Here is a 19,514-nt window from a genome sequence, read left to right as displayed (position 1 = left end):
TTAGTCTAAACATTTTTCTAATAAAAAATAATAAAACCAATAATAAAAATAAATTCCTTTTCTCCAACATGTGCCAACGCTGAAGTCGAGAGAAAACAGAGGTATGACGTGTTTGACTATTTATAGGGGTTTGCTCTTGAGCTGATTGGATAATAGAATGATTGTGTGTGTGATGAATTAGCCTCGTCAAACACTAATCATGCTCCTACCGAAATTTGTTTATAAAACATCACTTATTCATTTCATTTTGTAAATGTTATTTTCGATGCTGATCTCAAAAGTATAAATCATTTTAATAATAACCTTCAGCATGCAGTGGGACAGTTTGCTGCTGAGTGTGACATGACAGGGAAAGAAACAGCTCCTCTAAGTCAGAATTTGACTGGAAAAAGGTGGCCATCTTGTTTGAAGGGGAGTCCTTTTTTATGAGGAACGGAATGTGAGATTAAAAGATGGATCGGTGCAGCGGCAGCAATAATGCAGTTGATGTGATTGTCTGTTGTGGTAAAGGAGCTGAGATGAAAGGTAATATTCTTTACTTATTACTTTACTAATATTCTTTACTCTTTATTTACTGCTCAATCTACGTTCCTACTCTCACCTATGGTCCTCACTGAAAGGACAAGATCTCGGATACAACGGGACACATTTTACAAAGTGTTATGACCCGCCTGTTTGAGTCATTAAAGATAAAAGAGAGATGAGCCAACAAAATAGCCTGAACGCAAATTATTTATTATAAAATGTAACTCATAGAACAATTAATCAAAGCAACCAACAAATGTCTAGGGATAATAATGAAGATAAAGAACTTAGGATATAAATCACAACAACACTTTAACTACATAATATAAGTAATGCAAAACAAAACCATAAGGTTAAAGAATCAATGAGATGGCAGGTCTTGACATGAGGACTTCCGAGTAGTCATAGCGTCCTGGGTTAGCTAGCTAAACAACTTTTATATATCCATTAATGAGTAAATAGGCATCCAATCAGGATTTACCACAAACTCCAATCTGGAGTCCTTGGATCATCAAAGTGTCTTTTTTTTTTTAACTTTAATTTTTATTGATTTTTTAGTAGGTCATAATTGATTACAATCAAATGCAATATTACAAATAGTAGAAAAGGCTAATTTGAGTCAGATTTGACAAGCCATTTCAATAACAAGCAAATAACTAGAACAATAAAAAAAAAACAACAACAACAAAACAATAATAGATAAATAAATAAAATAAGATAGAAACAGAGCCTGTGTTAAGAATACTGTAGAAAAATAAATAAGTAAATAAAAAGAGAAAAAAAAAAAAAACATGGTTTATACAAAAAGGAAGGCAATTGGGTACATAAGAATAGGCACAGTTGACTTATATGTCTGAAACTTAAGCGAGTACAGTCTGAGAGCCAGTCCCTAATGATTTGTCAATGTAAATTATCCATTTTTGCCATCTTTTGGCATACAAGTCCACCTTCAAACGTAACACACCAGTCATATGTTCCAATGTCCTTATTTCCTGAATTACATCAAGCCATTGTTGTTGTTTAGGTGAATCAGGCTTATACCAGCTTCTGGTTATGGTTTTCCTGGCTGCTGTAAGGAGTATTTTTACCAGGTATCGATCCTCCTGAAGTGTAACCAGTGAAATATGACCCAAGTACAGGACAATACATGTAAATGGAATCTCATACCCAAGCACCTTTGTTAAGGTTAAGTGCACATCATTCCAAAATGGCTTCAGTTTTTCGCATCCCCAAAAAATGTGTGTATGGTGTGCTTCTAAGCAGCCACATTCTCTCCAACATTGCTGGGGTGTAGAAGAAGCTTTACTGCTGATTTTAGGTGTTATAAAGAATCGTACCAAATTCTTCCAATTGAATACCCTCAGTTGTTGTGAGCTTGTGGAGGAATGTTGAATTTCGCACATATCTAACCATACCTCTGGTAGAATTTCTACATTCAATTCTTTTTCCCACCTTGATTTAAGGTATAATGTTGAGTTGGTCTTACTTTCCATAATACTTACGTAAAAACTAGAGATTATTTTTGCACATTTACTATCTGATTTGTAAGCATTCATCATAATCTTTACAACTGGGCTAATTTCGTGTGACGTTTCCATTTTTATTTCTCTGTAAAAATAATCTCTGAATTGTATAAACCTAAATAAGTCTCGATTAGTAAGAGAAAGTTTTTCTTTGAGTGTTTGGAAAGTCTGTAATTCCTTGTTTTCCAATACTGTACATATTGCACTAATGCCTTTTGTTGCCCATTGCTTAAATGTGGCGTCGCTTTCACCTGGTTTAAATTGAGTGTCAAAGGCTATCCATCGAAGAACTTTTTGGTCTTTGCTTAATTTAAATTGTCTAGTAAACTCAAACCAAAACTCCACTGCTCCAGAGGTTATTGAATCCAATTGACTTTTGACTACCGAAGGGATTTCTTTTTCTCCAAGAATTGACTGAATCTGATAACCCGCCGTATATGTCTCAATTTCTTTCCATCTGGCAAAATAATTGTTGTTACACCAAAGAAAAAGTGGACGGAACTGAGCTGCGTAAAAATAATCTTTGAGATTCGGCAGGGCCATTCCTCCTTTTTGCTTGGACAACTGGAGTGTTGTGTATCTTATTCTAGGCTTCTTTCCATCCCAAATAAACCTGGAAATAAGTTTGTTCCAGATTATAAACTGATGTTTAGGTATCTCTATTGGCAGGGCTTGAAATAGGTATAGTAGTCTAGGTAATATGTTTGTTTTGATGACGTTTATCTTACTAGCAAAATCCAATGGGTAGGTAGACCACCGTTCCATATCGCTTTTAATACTCTGGTTAATCACATTATAGTTTGCACCGTACAGACTACTCAGGTTTTTTGTAATAATCACCCCTAAATATTTTATTTCTTTCATGTCCCATTTTAAATTATATCTATGTCTGATTTCCTCAGAAGGTTTGTAATTAAATGACAAAAGTTGTGTCTTCGCAATATTTAGTTTGTACCCAGCAAAGAAGTTAAATTCGTCGAGGAACTCCATCAGTACAGGGAGGGAAGTCTCAGGATCTGTTAAATGGATCAAGACATCGTCTGCAAATAAACTAATTAAATGGTCTTTATGTCCTATTGTAATGCCTTGTATTTGTTCATGTTGACGGATTGCCTGGGCCAGGGGTTCAATATAAACAGCAAATAATGTGGGACTAAGGCAACAGCCCTGTCTAGTTCCTCTTTGTAAACTAAACGATGGAGATAATGACCCATTAATTTTTATTTTAGCTGTAGGTTGTTGGTAAAGAGATCTAATTATATTTACAAAATGTTTATTGAAGCCGAATCTAACCAAAGTTTGGTAAAGAAATTCCCAGTTGACCCGATCAAAGGCTTTTTCGGCATCCAGACTTAGTAATACTGCTGTCTTATTTTCCCTTTCCATCAAAGTGTCTTAATATTATAAAACTTAATACCTGTCGCTCTGCCTAAATCATAAAATATTAATCAAGTTTGTGTTCTACTTAAAGTGAATGTAGTAAACTAGAAAAAATCTTGAACCTAAAAGTAAGGAAACTTTACTATTAAAAGATGCAACTCAGGACAATTGAATGGGCTTTCTAAACGAGGGGCCCCAGTATGCAGCAAACTAGCTGTCCTGGAGCTCCACCTTTTTTAATGTGCGGTGTCTTTCCAGTGATTTGTTTCTCATTCACGGAGTCAGACAGAGAACAGTATCCACAACATTAGCTACATAAATACACTGGAGAGTGGAGCACAGATGTATCCGCAGAGGTGCTGTTTGCTAGATGTTTATGAAACTGTTCTTCTCTTAGGCGCCATCATTGTGTTTACAGTAAACTCGAGGAGCGCAACACATTTACAACCCCACCTACTGCAGAGTTGGAAAACAGTATACCGTCACTCAGCCTTTTTAAACATTATTTAGACATGAAAAATCCTGTGTAATGAGAAAATGTTTTGCTGCGTTCATGACGTGTGAAACTTTTTGTCCATGTGTTTCTTCGAATGAGCGAAACTCTGTAGACACTGATCAGATCTGTACGGTTTCTCTCCAGTGTGAATCCTCTTTTGTGTTTTCAGATGTGTTAACTGATTAAACCTCTTGTCACAGTTTGAACACTTGTACAGTCTCTCCAGTGTGAATCGTCTGGTGTGGTTTTAAATTTGGAGGTGTAATAAAAGTCTTCTCACACTCAAAGCACATATACTCTTTCACACCAGTGTGGATCTTTATGTGTTCATTAAGGTTTGCTGATCAGTTGAAACTCTTCCCACACTGAGTGCATGTGAATAGTTTCTCTCCAGTGTGGGTCTTCATGTGTTTTTTTCGACCTCATTGACTGGAGTGTTTTTGAAGCTGCTGCAAACGATCTGGATGAGCTCACAGAGACTATAACATCTTATATCATTTTCTGTGAAGACCGGTGCATTCCTCCCAGGACTCAACTCACATACACCGACAAACCGTGGTTCACTGTAAAAGTTAGACAACCACGTCACGTTCTGAGAAACCAAGGAGACAGTTCTCTACCAGCGACTCAGCATCCGTGTGGAAAAGCTTAAAAAACATCACAAACTACAAGACACCATCTCCCAGCACTGTAGACAACAAATGACTTGCAAACAACCTGAATGAGTTTTACTGCTGGTTTAAGAAAAACCCCCATACCCACTCTGAACTGCTCTTCACGCCACTATTAACACCTCCATCACCCCCGTCTCCCCCATACCTGCACTTCAGTTCAGTGAAGATTATGTGTGCCAGGTCTTCAGGAAACAAGAGGAAAGAAGCAACAGGCCCAGATTTTATAACACCAGCCTGTTTAAAATCCTGTGCTGACCAACTGGTCCCCATCTTCACCCTGATCTTCAACAGAGATCACTTGAGCTGTGTGATGTGCTCTTCTGCCTCAAACGCTCCACCATCATCCCCATCCCAAAGAAACCTAAACTTAGAGGACTAAATGTCTACAGACCGGTGGCGCTGACATCGGTGGTCACGAAGTCTTTTGAAAAACTAGTGCTGGCCCACCTGAAGGACATCACTGAACCCTCACTGGACTCTCTTCAGTTTGACTACAGAGCAAACAGGTCTGTGAATGATGCAGTCAATATATGACTGCATTATGTTCTGCAACTCCTAGACAGGCCCAGGCCTATGTGAGGATCTTGTTTGTTGACTTCAGCTCGGCTTTTAACACTATCATTCCAAAACTTATCCTGCCCAAAATAACTCCGCTCTCTGTGCCCACCTCTGTCTGTCAGTGGATCAACAGTTCCCTAACGGGCAGGCAGCAGCTGGTGAAGCTGGGAAAATTCTCATCCAGTATCTGCACAATCAGCACTGGCACCCCCTAGAGGTGTGTTCTTTCCCCATTGCTCTTCTCCCTGTACATGAATGACTGCACTTCAAAGGACTCCTCTGTCAAACTCCTGAAGTACTTATCCAGAGCGAGCAAAAGGGCTGCAAAAATTACTCTGGACCCCTCACACCCAGCACACTGCCTCTTTGAACTTTTAACATCTGGTTGACGATACAAAGCAATGCGCACCAGAACAGCCCAACCCAAAAACAGTTTCTTCCCTCAGGCAATCCATCTCACGAACACTTGATAATAATAACTGTGGAACCAACATCACTACTTGCTATACACTCACATTTACACTTTTTAACAACACACTTTACATGCCAATTTGCACATACAGTTGCACATATAACGTTGTATATAGGAATATAGTAATAGTAATATAGCTCTACATACACTTGTCTATTTGAATATTTGCATTCACTACTTACTGTTTTTTTATATATATTTATTATCTGCTTATTGTCCTGTCTCTATAATTCTGTTGCACTGTAGAAGCTCTGTCACGAAAATAAATTCCTTGTATGTGCGAACATACCTGGCAATAAAGCTCAGTCTGATTCTGATTAAGGTCTGAGAAGTTGCTGAAACTCATCCCACACCGAAGCTGCGGTCACATTAGAGTTTGAGCAAGCAAAACTCTGTTGTACAGCACTGCAAAAAGGGACGGGATTAAACAAGATGATTAGACATTAAAAAAAGTGAGCGATTGGTCCATATTTTAAATTTCTGTCCAGAGAGGTTTTGTTTTGATCTTCAATTGGTCCTACACAGTCAGGTGATGTGATTTCGCAGGTCAGAGTTCACCAAGCTTGAACTTTTTAAGGCAGTGAACTGCAAAACTTGACGCACAAACTTGTATTTCCAGTCTGAAGCCTTCATGTTTGTATGAGAGGAAGTCTATGGGAGAAAAGTCCAGTGTGACCGCGGCTTAAGTGCAAGTGAATAGTTTCTCTCCAGTGTGGCTCTTCATTTGTAGATTAAGGGATGATGATTGGCTGAAACTCTTCGCACACTGAGTGCATGTGAATGGTTTCTCTCCAGTGTGGACCCTCATGTGTTTATTAAGGTGTGATGAGCAGTCAAAACTCTTCCCACACTGAGTGCATGTGAATGGTTTCTCTCCAGTGTGCATCCTCATGTGTTGATTAAGGGATGATGAGTGGATGAATCTCTTCCCACACTGAGTGCAGGTGAAAGGTTTTTTTTCTCCAGTGTGGATCATCATGTGTAGATTAAGGGATGATGAGCGGATGAAACTCTTCCCACACTGAGAGCATGGAAATGGTTTCTCTCCAGTGTGAATCATCATGTGTAGATTAAAGAATGATGATTGGCTAAAACTCTTCCCACACTGAGTGCATATGAATGTTTTCTCTCTAGTGTGGATCCTCATGTGTTTTTTAAGGGATGATGATCGGCTGAATCTCTTCCCACATGAAGTGCATGTGAATGGTTTCTCTCCAGTGTGGATCCTCATGTGTTGATTAAGGGATGATGAGTTGATGAAACTCTTCCCACACTGAGTGCATGTGAATGATTTCTCTCCAGTGTGGACCCTCATGTGTTTATTAAGGTGTGATGAGCAGTCAAAACTCTTCCCACACTGAGTGCATGAGAATGGTTTCTCTCCAGTGTGAATCATCATGTGTAGATTAAGGAATGATGATTGGCTGAAACTTTTCCCACACTGAGTGCATGTGAATGGTTTCTCTCTAGTGTGGTTCCTTATGTGTTTATTAAGGGATGATGATTGGCTGAAACTCTTCCCACACTGAGTGCATGTGAATGGTTTCTCTCCAGTGTGGACCCTCATGTGTTTATTAAGATGTGATGAGCAGTCAAAACTCTTCCCACACTGAGTGCATGAGAATGGTTTTTCTCCAGTGTGGATCCTCATGTGTTGATTAAGGGATGATGAGTGGATGAAACTCTTCCCACACTGAGTGCATGTGAATGTTTTTTCTCCAGTGTGGATCCTCATGTGTTGATTAAGGGATGATGAGTGGATGAAACTCTTCCCACACTAAGTGCATGTGAATGGTTTCTCTCCAGTGTGAATCATCATGTGTAAATTAAGGTTTGATGATTGGCTGAAACTCTTCCCACACTGAGTGCATGTGAATGTTTTCTCTCCAGTGTGGATCCTCATGTGAATCTTAAGATCGTCTTTTCTTCCAAAACTCTTTCCACACTGAGTGCAGGTGAAACAATTCTTGTCCCTCCTTTTTAAAATAACTTCAGTCTGTAAATGATTTTTTTCCTCAATTTTGACATGATGTTTCTCCTCTTAATCCCCTCATTCTCTTCAATTAGGTCTGAAATAAATAAAACATTAGTTTTCATTAAGTCTTAAAAACTCTCATCAAAAGCTGAAAAGTGGAAAGACACTGGAAACATTGGCTACACACACTGTAATTTTGATGCACATTAAATGTAAAATAAATCAGATCATATTTTGTTTGGTCCATTAACATGTACACATTTAAGATGATTCAATTCAATTCATCTTTATATATCTAGTGCTTTTACAATGTAAACTGTGTCAAAGCCGCTTAACATAGAAGTTATGGTAAATTGAAAGTGTCCTGTTTTCAGCGTTTCTTACATAATTGATCACAAAAGTAATTTTGGTCATTGTAGTAAAGTTCGTTGTTGTGTGGGAAGAAGAAGACAGGGTCGGTGATATCAGGTAAGCAATATATTTTATTATTTAATGCACACCACTTGCAGGCTGTGTCTGTGCATGTGTGTGCTCTCTCCACTCCCGACTGCTCCTCCTGTTCTCCTTAAGAAGGGAGTCTCTCCGGCCCATTCACTAGAAAGACAGGTGTTATTTATCATTTCTTATTGACCTGCTGATTAGCCGCCGGGCTCCTAGCATGCTCTCCCCCCTTATTGGGTGTTCGATCACGCTTACATCTCCACATACTCTCCCAGATACCTTACCTCCACTCGCCCAATTGCACACTTCCGTGGGTTGGCCGTGAGCCCGGCCCGTCTCAGAGCTGACAATACCGCTCTCAGATGTTGCATATGCCGCTGCCAATACTGTAAATGATGATGTAGTCTAAATAAGCAGCGGCATATGCTGTGTGAGGGCCGAGTATTTTATACATTAGGTGCTGAAACGTTGCCGGTGCCCCGAACAGCCCGAACGGAAGCATCACAAATTGGTGCAATCCAAACGGCGTAGTGAAGGCTGTTTTTTTCGCGGGATATTGGAGATAAGGGGATCTGCCAATAGTCCTTTGTTAAATCCAATGTCGAGTAATATTGAGCAGCACCTAACCGTTCGAGCAACTCGTCAATACGCGGCATTGGTTAAGCGTCAAATTTCGACACAGCATTCACCTTGCAATAATCCACACAGAACCGGACCGAGCCGTCTGTCTTAGGTACTAAGACAATCGGGCTGGCCCAGTCGCTGTGGGATTCTTCTACTACTCCCATTTTCAACATATTACTCAATTCTTCCTGAATCACTTTTTTCTTGTGTTCAGGTAGGCAATACGGCCAGGTCCTAACGACCACGCCCGGTTCAGTCTCGATATGGTGCTGGATCAGGTTAGTACGACCAGGCAGGGGCGAAAACACGTCTGAGTACTCACGTTGGAGGTGCCGGATGTCGAGGAGCTGGCTTGCTGAGAGATGATCGCCCCCCGTAACCAGAGCGTTCGACCACCTCGTAATCGATATCACTGACTCGTCGTGTGACCACAAACGGCCCTTGCCACTTGGCGATTAATTTAGAGCTGGAAGTGGGTAGCAGTACAAGTACTTTATCTCCCTGTGAAAATTTAAGAAGTTTAGTGCCCTTATCATATCGCCGGCGTTGGTCATCCTGGGCCTTAAGCAAATTCTCTGTAGAGAGCCGCCCCAGTGTGTGGAGTTTTGCTCTAAGGTCCAGGATATATTGAGTTTCATTTTTACTTTTTGAAGGCTCGTCCTCCCAAGCCTCTCTAACAACATCCAAAACCCCTCTGGGCTGTCTGCCGTAGAGAAGCTTGAATAGGGAAAACCCCGTGGAGGCTTGGGGAACCTCCCGCACAGCAAATAATAAAGGCTCCAACCACTTATCCCAATTTTTCACATCCTCCTGAACAAATTTACAGATCATTGATTTAAGCGTGAGATTAAATCTTTCCACCAGCCCGTCTGTTTGTGGGTGATAGACGCTGGTGTGAATAGATTTAACGGCCAATAATCTGTAAAGCTCGCGCATCGTGCCTGACATGAACGCGGTGCCTTGATCCGTGAGAATCTCCTTGGGGATTCCTACTCGGAAGATTATCCGAAACAGCGCCTCCGCAACACTCTTTGCTGAGATGTTACGGAGCGCCACTGCTTCCGGGTATCGGGTTGCATAATCCAACAGAACTAATGCAAACCGGTGCCCACGTGCGGATTGCTCTAATGGCCCGATGAGATCCATACCAATTCTCTCGAAGGGGATCTCCATAATTGGTAATGGGCGCAACGGCGCTTTTGTGGTGGCCGGTGGATTTACCAACTGACATTTACGGCACGCAGTGCACCATCTGCTGACGTCACCGTGAATGCCTGGCCAAAAGAATCGGGTCATGAGGCGAATTAGTGTGGCCGCCTGACCTAAATATCCGACCATAGGATTAGAATGAGCTGCCTGAAAAAGCATTTCCCGGCGGTTCTTTGGTACTAATAACTGGGTTGTATCTTCTTTTGTTTGAGTGTCTTGGGTCACTCGATACACCCTATCATTAATAACCACAAAATACGGGTAGGAGAGGGGTCGATCAGGCTGGAGGATTTTCCTATCAATAACCTGCACTCTTTTGAGTGCATTTTTTAGCGTATCATCACGCCACTGCTCCAAGGGAAAGTCCTTACACTGGGAAATTCCCAGCCCTTCCCGAGTCAGCGCGTTACGTCACCGCCTGGGATTCCCCGAGCTGAGCGACACGCCCCCTATCCGGTGATTTCTTCTTCCAAGAAACACCCGCACATAAGACTCCCAATAATCTATTAAATCCAGGCCAATTAGTTCCCAGAATTAGCGGGTGTTTGAGGTGCAGGTTAACTGCTAACTCTACTCTATGCTTTTTCCCCCGAAATTGTGAGGGTGGGCGGCAGATGTCGGAGAAGGCCGGATCTCCTGGGACAGCAGACTCCAGATTTGCTCTCGGTCCTCCCGCTGGGCCTCCATGAGGACTTGGATCATAAAATATTAAATATCCTTTATTTAATGCCTACAAAAACGTATGTGTGATTGTCAGCATAGGACAGTTTGGAGGAGAGAGGGAGGGGGAGAGTGAGAGAGAGGGGGAGGGAAGAGGAGAGGTGAGGTGACGAGTCGGGCTCCAAAGTGACCTGCAGTTTGGCAGTATTTCCAGTTTCGACTGAACAGAAGGGAGATGTCACGTGGTAAATATGAACTAGAGGTCTGCATTAGAGCTGAAAATCTTTGCCCAAACCCGGAGGGACCCGAAAAAATCAAAATCCATCCCTGCAAAAGGTGAAGCAAATGATAACGAAGTAGTAAAAAAGCAAATTTTGACGGCGGTCAAAACAAAACAATCCTACCCAAAACTTGCAAAGTTAGCCAGATCAGAACTCTGCATCTCGGCCTGTAGGAGTAGCAGTGAAACGGTGTTCAGTGCTGCTGGACCCCATGAAAGCAGGACTGCGCTAAAGCTTGTGGATTTAATAATGTTCCTCCACAAAAACACTTAGCCTAATCTTGGTGAGTAAAGGATTTTTATATTATAAATGAATATTAATAAAACCATATAACCATAATGTAGACAGAGTATACAGGCTTGGCAAAATTCTTTCAAAATTCAGCTTCACCTTAATGCCAGATTGTGAAGAGAAGTGGCAAAACAAATCTTGCACAGCCTTTATCTTAATTTCGTTATTGCCAAAATACCCGTCATCATTTAGAGTTTATTTTAATTTGATTTGTTAAGCAAGATTTCTTTTCATTGGTGTTAGCCAATTTAATGGCTAAGGGTATGTATACCTAAGTTACAGAGGACGTACTTTATTTTTTTGTTCCAACTTCCTAGTGGCATATAGTCTACGTTTGTTACGAATAAATTATGTTAAAACATATAAATGACTCATTCTTTAAAAAAAAGGCAATAGAGCTGTGTGCATGAGCACATTTGTATAATGTCGTCTGTAAACGGGTTCGGGCTTTATAAAGCTGTCAATCAAAATGTACCTGTCAGGCTCAGGCTTCATCGTGCCTAATTTTTATGGCCCGATTACAGCTCTCTGCATTCCCGCTGCTGTAAATCATCATTGAATTTTCTGAATAAATCATTATTATTATTATTGAAAGTGCTGTGCATCGATTGGCGCGCTCTCTTTCTCTCTCTCTCTGTGTGTGTGCGTGCGAATGAGAGGAGTGTCCCGCACAGAAGAATACAAACAAGACAAACAGGTGACCGCGAGCCTAAGGTCGCATATAAGGTATTCAGTTTCTGAATGGTTTAGGCACAAGCTAACAGTTTAGTAATGCTGTCTGAGCCTTACGTCATAATTTTTTTTATTACGCCAGTAATACCGGATACCAGGGTAATATATGGAGGCGGTTTGACGGTATCAAAATTTAGATACCGTCCAAGCCTTCTTGGAAACGCTGTTCCTGGATGTTCTTCAGTTCCACCAGCGTCTCATGTTGTTGTTGGTGGAGGACCGAAAGGGCCTGGATAGCTTCCGCAAATGGCAGTCTTGATTGAGTGGTCATTCTGGCAGTGAGTCATATTGATAAGACACAGATTTGAAAGCTGTAAATGGCCTATTTTATTCATTTATAATCATAATTATGACAAAATGTTTTTTCTAAAATTTGTAAAGCAGACAGGGAATACTTGTTCATTCTGTGCCTAACTCGTAAACACATCAGAAAAAAAAGTTCTGGGGTAACAGCAGAACAAACAGCTGAATATTTGCCTCACAGACATGAGATATACCTGTACAGCATCGTCATAAAGGCTGGAATGTGCACCTTTGCCTTGCTGTTGGGTCATTTTTATCCATTCTGTGGTGATTTTGAGGCTTAATTTGGCCAAACTTACTTGGCCAAATTTACTTTTCGTTATATTCATGGTTTTCTTCTTTTGGCCTCTATTATAACAACATTTTTTTGATTGCAAAGCCATGACAGCATATAATCATTCATTTATGATTGTTGGGGTTTTCTGTGATAACAGTCAACATTGTTTCATTGGTCTTCACCCATGGCATGGCAAAAAAGGAAATGGGTGAGAGTATAAAGGAAGAGGATTCTCATTCATTTTGTGTCTCTTGTTTTGTTTTCTCCCCGTAGTTAGTGCTGAGGGATTTGTGTTTCATTGTGATTATTGTTATATTGTTTGTTTTGTTGTTGATACTGCTGTTTGTGTGTGAAAAGTACAAAGTGTTTATTATAATTTATATTATTATTTTTGACTAAGACAAAACTTTCCTGGTTCTCACTGTTTGTTATTTAATTTATTTGTTTATTTATTTGTTTATTTTAGAGATGCACAGATGTATCGAACAACCGGTATCGGTCGATATAAGCTTTCCCCCCGCAATCGGACGATTTTTAAAAAATATTCGAGGATCAGTGCCGATATATCCTGTCAATGAAGTTAGGTGGGAATGTGATGCGGTGTGTGTAAAGATGTCTCTTGTCTGGAATTACTTTGAAGTAGGTCACAATGAGGACAAAACTGCAATTTGTAAGCTACGCACAGCAAAAATTTAACGAGGTGGAACTTCAGTTAAACATTTTAACACAACTAATTTGATTACACACCTTAAATGCTGACATGCAAAGGAATATGAAGAGCTCCTTAAAGCTAAAGCAGAGGCCGCTTTAGCTGCAAAAGTTAAATGCCAAACTCCCTCTATCACGCAAGTTTTTGACAGCGCCTGAAAATTAAAATCTGACAGCACGAAAGCAAGTGAAATTACTCACAAAGTAATTAAATTTATTACGCTTGACGACCAGCCATTCTCTGTAGAAGAAGACACTGGATTTCAGTGACTGGTAAGACATCTTGAGCCTCGATACACTTTATCAAGTCTGCGTTATTTCGTTGACATCTGCTTACCGGAGATATACAGCCACGTGGCTGATCACGCTCACAAGCTGCTTCATAACGACTCTGCGATGAGTTTCACCAGATATTTGGTCTTCAGATGTAAGCCCTACTAGTATGCTTGGTGTCACTGCGCAGTGGATTGATTGTGATTTTAAACTTAAAGACTTGCTTCATTTACAAGAATTTACCAGATCTCGCACTGCAATGCCGATTTCTTAAGCTTTCACTGATATGTTACGAAAATGAAAAATTGACAGATCAAGAGTGCACGCTGTGGTGGAACATGGCTAAAGCCATGACGGACCGTGAGATTATGAGTTTGCCCTGCATGGTGCATTCCCTCCAGTTGGCTGTCAACGAAGGCATTTTAAGCCAAAGAAGTGTGACAGAATTGGTCTGTATGCGCCGAAAGATTGTTGGTCACTTTAAGCACTAACAGCTTGCTTCTTCCCGTATACAGTCTGTTCAGTCACAATAGAGCTTATGCTGCAGATTACGAGCTACCAGTCACTCTCACTGTGCAGCAGTGGGCACTGATGGAAAGCGTTACTGCACTTCTCTCCTTTTGAACAAATAACTAAAGAGATTAGCAAAGAGGATGCGTCTGCTGCTGATATTATCCCCCTTCTCGAGACTCTAAAAAGGTTACTCATCAAGGAATGCGACAGTGTACCCGGAGTTAAAACAATGAAAAAAGCATTGCTGGATTCAGTGCAAGAACACTTCAGAAACACCACTTAAAACCACATTTGCAGTATCGCAACCATCCTTGACTCGCAATATAAGAACAAGTTTTTTTTTTTTAAACTGACATGAAACGGCAGATGCATGACTTAATAGTTGAGGGGATTAAAAAACTCGGACATCCTAGAGACAGGGACATGTGTACAGAATCTAGAAGGTAAGTTCAATATAAAATATAATAATAAGCTATAAAATAGGCTTTTCAGTCATTCTCGTTTTTAACACATCTGATAATTTTTTTAGATATCATTCAACAAAAGAGGGCTCACATAAAAGCAAAAGAACCTTCAACAGAATCTATCTCTGCTATATTCAATGAAATAGTTTATGTAAAAGGAATTGTGGTGGAGAATGCGAGTGTGTCAACGCAAGTTAGCATTTAACTAGCAGAGCCACTGGTTCCCAGGCACGAGAGCGCACTAACGTACTAGGTTGCTAATCAGGCCCGTCTGCCAGAAGTTGTACAACTCGCAAAAAAATACCTGTCCGCTCCTTGTACGAATGTCGATAGTGAAAGAACTTTTAGCCCACTCAGGTGAAAAAAACATATAAATTAAATGAATCTAAAATTCAGTTAAATACCCGCAAATACATTTTTACTACATTGTTATTTTTTGTGTTAAATAAAAGTTTGATGGTTTTACACTATAAATATACTAATTAAAAGTATGTTTATACTTCAGTAGGACTTTAGTACACTTGACAAAAGAATACCAAATACCAGTAATACTTAAATACATTTTTAGTGTACTACAATAAAGTACACTACAGAAAAAACATCCAAAAGACTTTTATTAGTGTGTTTTTCAAAAGTGTGCTTTAAATGCTTTAAACATTAGTTGATTTTAGTACACTGTTTACATACTAATCCTAAGTTTAAAATAAGTTAATATATAAAAAATCTAATATTAATGTATTGTAGTAGAAGTACATTTTGCCAAAAATTACAACATTTACAACTTAAAAATATGATTGGCAGAATTGTAGAAATGCTGGATTAAGATCATCTAGGGCACAGGTGTCAAACTCAGTTCCAAAAGGGCCGCAGCTCTGCACAATTTAGTTCCAACCCTAATTAAACACACCTGATCAAACTAATTGAGTCCTTCAGGCTTGTTTGAAACCTACAGGTAAGTGTGTTGGAGCAGGGTTGGAACTAAACTGTGCAGCGCTTCGGCCCTCAAGGGATTGAGTTTAACACCCTTGATCTAGGGGGTCGAACCGAGATCGCAATCTTTTTTCGATTAATTGTGCATGTGCTCTAATATTTGCTGTACCTAGTACTTAGTATGATTATAATTGTCATGTTTGAACAGATTACCATTAATGACAAAATGACAGTTTTATTTTTATTTATTTTATTTGTTTGTTTGTTTGTTTGTTTGCTTTTGCAACAAGGTTATTGTTGTAAAAAAAAATGTAAAATGTTGTATTTCAATGTGTACAAACTGAAAACGAAAAATAAAAATATTATGGAAAAAAATAGATAAGAACAAAAATATTAACATATTACACTTGTAACATTGTAAGTCAGATGTTAAAAAAAACTGAAAAAAAAACAACAACTAGGCAGCACACTCAGGGCTGCAAGATGGATTTAATTTAGAGTTCTTATTATTAAAATACATCTGAATGAGGATCAAATGACTGAGTTGGTCTTTGAGAATGAAAACCAACCTGTTTGTTCCTGCAGATCTTCCTGTTTGACTGTGAATGTTTCTTCAATCTTCACATCTTCACTCTCCACTTTAATAAACGCCATCTTTATAACAGTGTGGAGATCTGTCGCTTCAGCAGTTTTTCTCTGTGTTTGGACACTTTATCCTGTTTAAAATGAACAAAACAATAAAAATGTTGTTTAAAATAAATAAAACAATGAACAGAAACAAAATAACTTCTCTTCAACACTTGCTTCAACAGTTTCTCTATATGAGAGTAATTAACAAACAGAAATCAGGTAAGTCCGAGCAAGAAACAAAAGACACAAATGAGCTGATTAAAACGAGTACTCCATTTCTTATAGTGTTGTACACTTAGAATGGAATGAAATTATACTATTTAATAAATTAAACCTTCATTAAAACACTTATTACACACATTTCTGTTACTTTATTCAAACAATAGCCCCCATTCATCTGAGTAAAATAATACTATGTTGTATAAAGGGTTAAAATAATGTCAACAGCAGGAACATAATTTAGCATTGGGTGAAAAACCTGAAACTTCAATCAATTGGGTTCTTTTTCTTCTTCTTTTGTTTTATTTGGTGGATCGCATCAGTTCTTGTGCATTACCGCCACCTTCCTGTAACCTGATTTAGAGACTCTACCCTGTTCCCATTATAATCCCTTCCCCTAACTCAGACAGAGACTTCGCATCCGCCAGCGCTGCGTCTCCAGCTCTTCTGATTTCTACTTACTCCTCCCACTATGTCAGGTTCAGACAATAACTCCCTCCATCCCTGCCTTAAACTTTATAATTTTACATTAAAATAATTCTAATAATCATATCTTATTAATCAGTCCTGTGTCTTTCAAAAATCTAAACAATGCAGTCCATTTATGCCTTCCTACCTCGGGAGTTAATAAAAATTTCAATGTAAACTAATAATCTCTTTCTTTCTTGACTTCTTCCAATAACGTTCTTCTTTCTTCTTTATACCGCTCACAATGCATGATCAACAGATTCATTTTTCCCACACTCACATAGACCTGTTCTGTGCTTTGCTATTAACTTCATTGTACTGTTAAGTCCAGTATGCCCAATTCTTAGTCTGGATAAAATATTATCCTCTTTCATTTTTCCACTCGAGTGCTTCCCTTTACACACTTGTGGCTGAGTATTATACATTAGCCTTCCATTCTTTCCTGCTTCCCATTGGTGCTGCCATTTCCCCATTATTTGTTTTTTTATTATTGCTTTAACTTCACTTCTACTGTAATTCACTTCCATCTTCCATCGTAGCTTGCTTTGCCATTTTATCTGCAGCTTTAGTTTTTTTTTAATCCCACATGAGCCGGCACCCACATGAACACATAGAGGTAAAGTTGGTTTAATATTTGCACATTCAGACTTTCCCCTTTATAATATAATTTCATAAAAGCATTATTTGCCAACTCTAAACAGCGAAATGACTATCAAAGTACAACATTGTTTACAGTCAAATAAACAGTGTTAATGTTGTTTTCAAGTCATAGTTGCATGCTAATTTCGATCAAATATTCAAAGTAACATGGTAAACAATATAGAGACTTCTAAATGAACGAATTTGCGAATATAAACCAACTTCACCTCTATCAGGAACACTACCTTTACTTTTTCTCCTTTTAATTTATACAACTCTTGTAATATTTCAATTGCTAAATCTTGCCTACAGTCTGAGTGTTTTGCTTCAATGCTTAAAAGAGCAGAACTACAGTCTGAGCAAACTAAAACTTCCTTTATTCCCGCATCTTTCACCCATTGTAATGCTAAACTTACTGCCAACTTTTTCCCTGAGTATACTGATAATTTGTTTGAAATCCTTAATTTATTTTTCTATTTGAAATTACATATGCTATTCCTAGCTGGTCATTATCTGGATTTTTTGATGCGTCTGAAAAAAACATGTAGTCCACAATCAATCGCTTTATATATGTGTAGAAGTTTTAAAACAAACTTTTCTCCAGTTGAAACACAGCGCAGGAGCGGCGCAGCCTTATGACGTCACACGACACGCCAAAATAAAAGTCATTTTTTGTTTAGCTTTTTTTCCACTTACTGTTGCAGTCATGAATTATTGATACATTTCTCCATCGTTTTTCACTTGCTCGCTCTCTCTTTCTCTCTCTCTCTCTCTCTCTCTCTCTCACACACACACACACACACACACACACACACACAGAGATATTCAGTATTTGAAGTTGATCAAAACCTTTAATCTGAACATTTTAAAGAAATTAAAAAAAAAACTTTTAAGTGAGACATAAGCATTAAAAAATGAATAAATAAAGATTTTTGATTTAACTACGGTTGTTGTATTAAGAATTGGCTGTAAGAAATAATTGTTGGTCAAGCTCCTGCACTTTTTACAAATAACATGCAAACAGAAAAGCAGCAAACAAACCTCAAATTGTGTCAACCCTGTCATGGACAAACTCAAAGTAATAAGTATATTTTTATTGCAGTGTGATTATTAAATAAACTAAATACGGAGGTACATTTGAAAAACAACAGATACAACAAGAAATATTAAAGGGTTTATATAAAAGGGTTGTAAAAGTTTTCAAGTATTTAACTTCTGTTTTCACTAATACTGCAAACTATTGAGCCACCTAATTCTGTTGTCAATTAGGTTTCATCATTATGCAAATTAATGGGAAAATAAACACTTATTGTCCTTCAAATTAAACTAAATTTGCTAATGAATGTAAATCTTTACATTGTTCATTGTATTGGAGGAGTGAAGGAAATGTTGGAAGCAACTCAAGTTAAACACCTTAATAACACTGTTGTAAATAAATAGATTACAGATCTTCACTTAAATGTAGAAATACTCAGGACTGTAGTTTTATTTCAAACAGTCAGTGAGCTTCATTATATGGACGTTTAAAGGATATCCTTTATAAATACTGAGACAGATGTTGCCAAAAGGTATTAATTGTCCACATACATCTACTGTTGTAGTGTGTGTGTGTGTGTGTGTGTATGTGTTGTAACATAAAAACATGAACTAATTAAAAATAAAATAGTAAATAAATAAAGTGTCAATAAGAATGCATGTCCACCCTGTCCAGGAAGGATTTGTGACCGGGTGGAAATAACATTTTTGGTTAAAGGCAGCATTTATTCAACAAAGGTTTAACCTGCAGCTGGTAAAGTGTTTCTCTATTTAAGCTCTTTGTACACAGTTTAAAAGCTTTATTTTAATCTCTAAATTAAAAAAAGAAATTTAATGAATATTTAACATTCTGACAAGATGGACACGTTAAGCTTGACAACATTCAGTTTCAAACATAATGTGAGGAAAAATGGGAAACATAAGTGTATATAGTTACTGTTTGGACAGCAGATGTTTTAACCACTGAAGAAGAGCAAAACGGAGGGCACGGTGATGCCAATGAGTATATCAGAGGGTTTCTAAAAGGGGCATTTACCACATCATGACAGGGTGGACAGCGATTTTAAGGGCACGTGCAAAATGATTAATAATATTATTAAAACAAAATAAAAGTTATTAAAATGACTTTTTTATCCAATAACTTGTTAAAAAATAAGAATATTTAAAAATCTTTTTAATTTAATCTAATTTACCTACTTTTTAGACTCACTGAA

The 19,514-nt window shown here is 38.5% G+C and overlaps 3 protein-coding genes and 1 long non-coding RNA gene across 5 annotated transcripts in view; 1 reads left to right on the top strand and 3 right to left on the bottom strand.

The window, feature by feature from the left end:
* Positions 1-19,514, bottom strand: part of LOC796311 (zinc finger MYM-type protein 1) — an 854,498-nt gene that overhangs the window by 236,381 nt on the left and 598,603 nt on the right. The window lies entirely within an intron of this gene.
* The window catches only part of LOC148682203 (uncharacterized), a 429,467-nt gene that overhangs the window by 211,195 nt on the left and 198,758 nt on the right, over positions 1-19,514 (top strand). The gene's annotated exons all lie outside the window — the stretch shown is intronic.
* The window catches only part of zgc:113135, a 1,020,739-nt gene that overhangs the window by 861,086 nt on the left and 140,139 nt on the right, over positions 1-19,514 (bottom strand). The gene's annotated exons all lie outside the window — the stretch shown is intronic.
* LOC137490870 (oocyte zinc finger protein XlCOF6-like) lies at positions 715-17,910 on the bottom strand. 2 transcript variants are annotated; one of them, XM_088649686.1, is made up of 3 exons: positions 17,860-17,905; positions 14,003-16,025; positions 715-13,957 (listed from the first exon to the last, which is right to left on the bottom strand). In XM_088649686.1, exon 3 carries the CDS (start codon positions 3,432-3,434, stop codon positions 1,386-1,388), a length of 2,049 nt encoding a protein of 682 aa, XP_088505812.1. In that variant the 5' UTR covers positions 3,435-13,957; positions 14,003-16,025; positions 17,860-17,905; the 3' UTR covers positions 715-1,385. The 2 variants fall into 2 exon arrangements, with proteins under 2 accessions (XP_088505812.1, NP_001428716.1); NM_001441787.1 differs by having other exon boundaries at positions 717-7,697; positions 15,879-16,025; positions 17,860-17,910.

This window comes from Danio rerio, chromosome 4, assembly GCF_052040795.2.
Source record: "Danio rerio strain M-AB ecotype USA chromosome 4, GRCz13ab, whole genome shotgun sequence".
NCBI lineage: Eukaryota > Metazoa > Chordata > Actinopteri > Cypriniformes > Danionidae > Danio > Danio rerio.
Note: the sequence above shows the minus strand (reverse complement) of the source record. Positions and strands in the feature narration are given on the sequence as shown.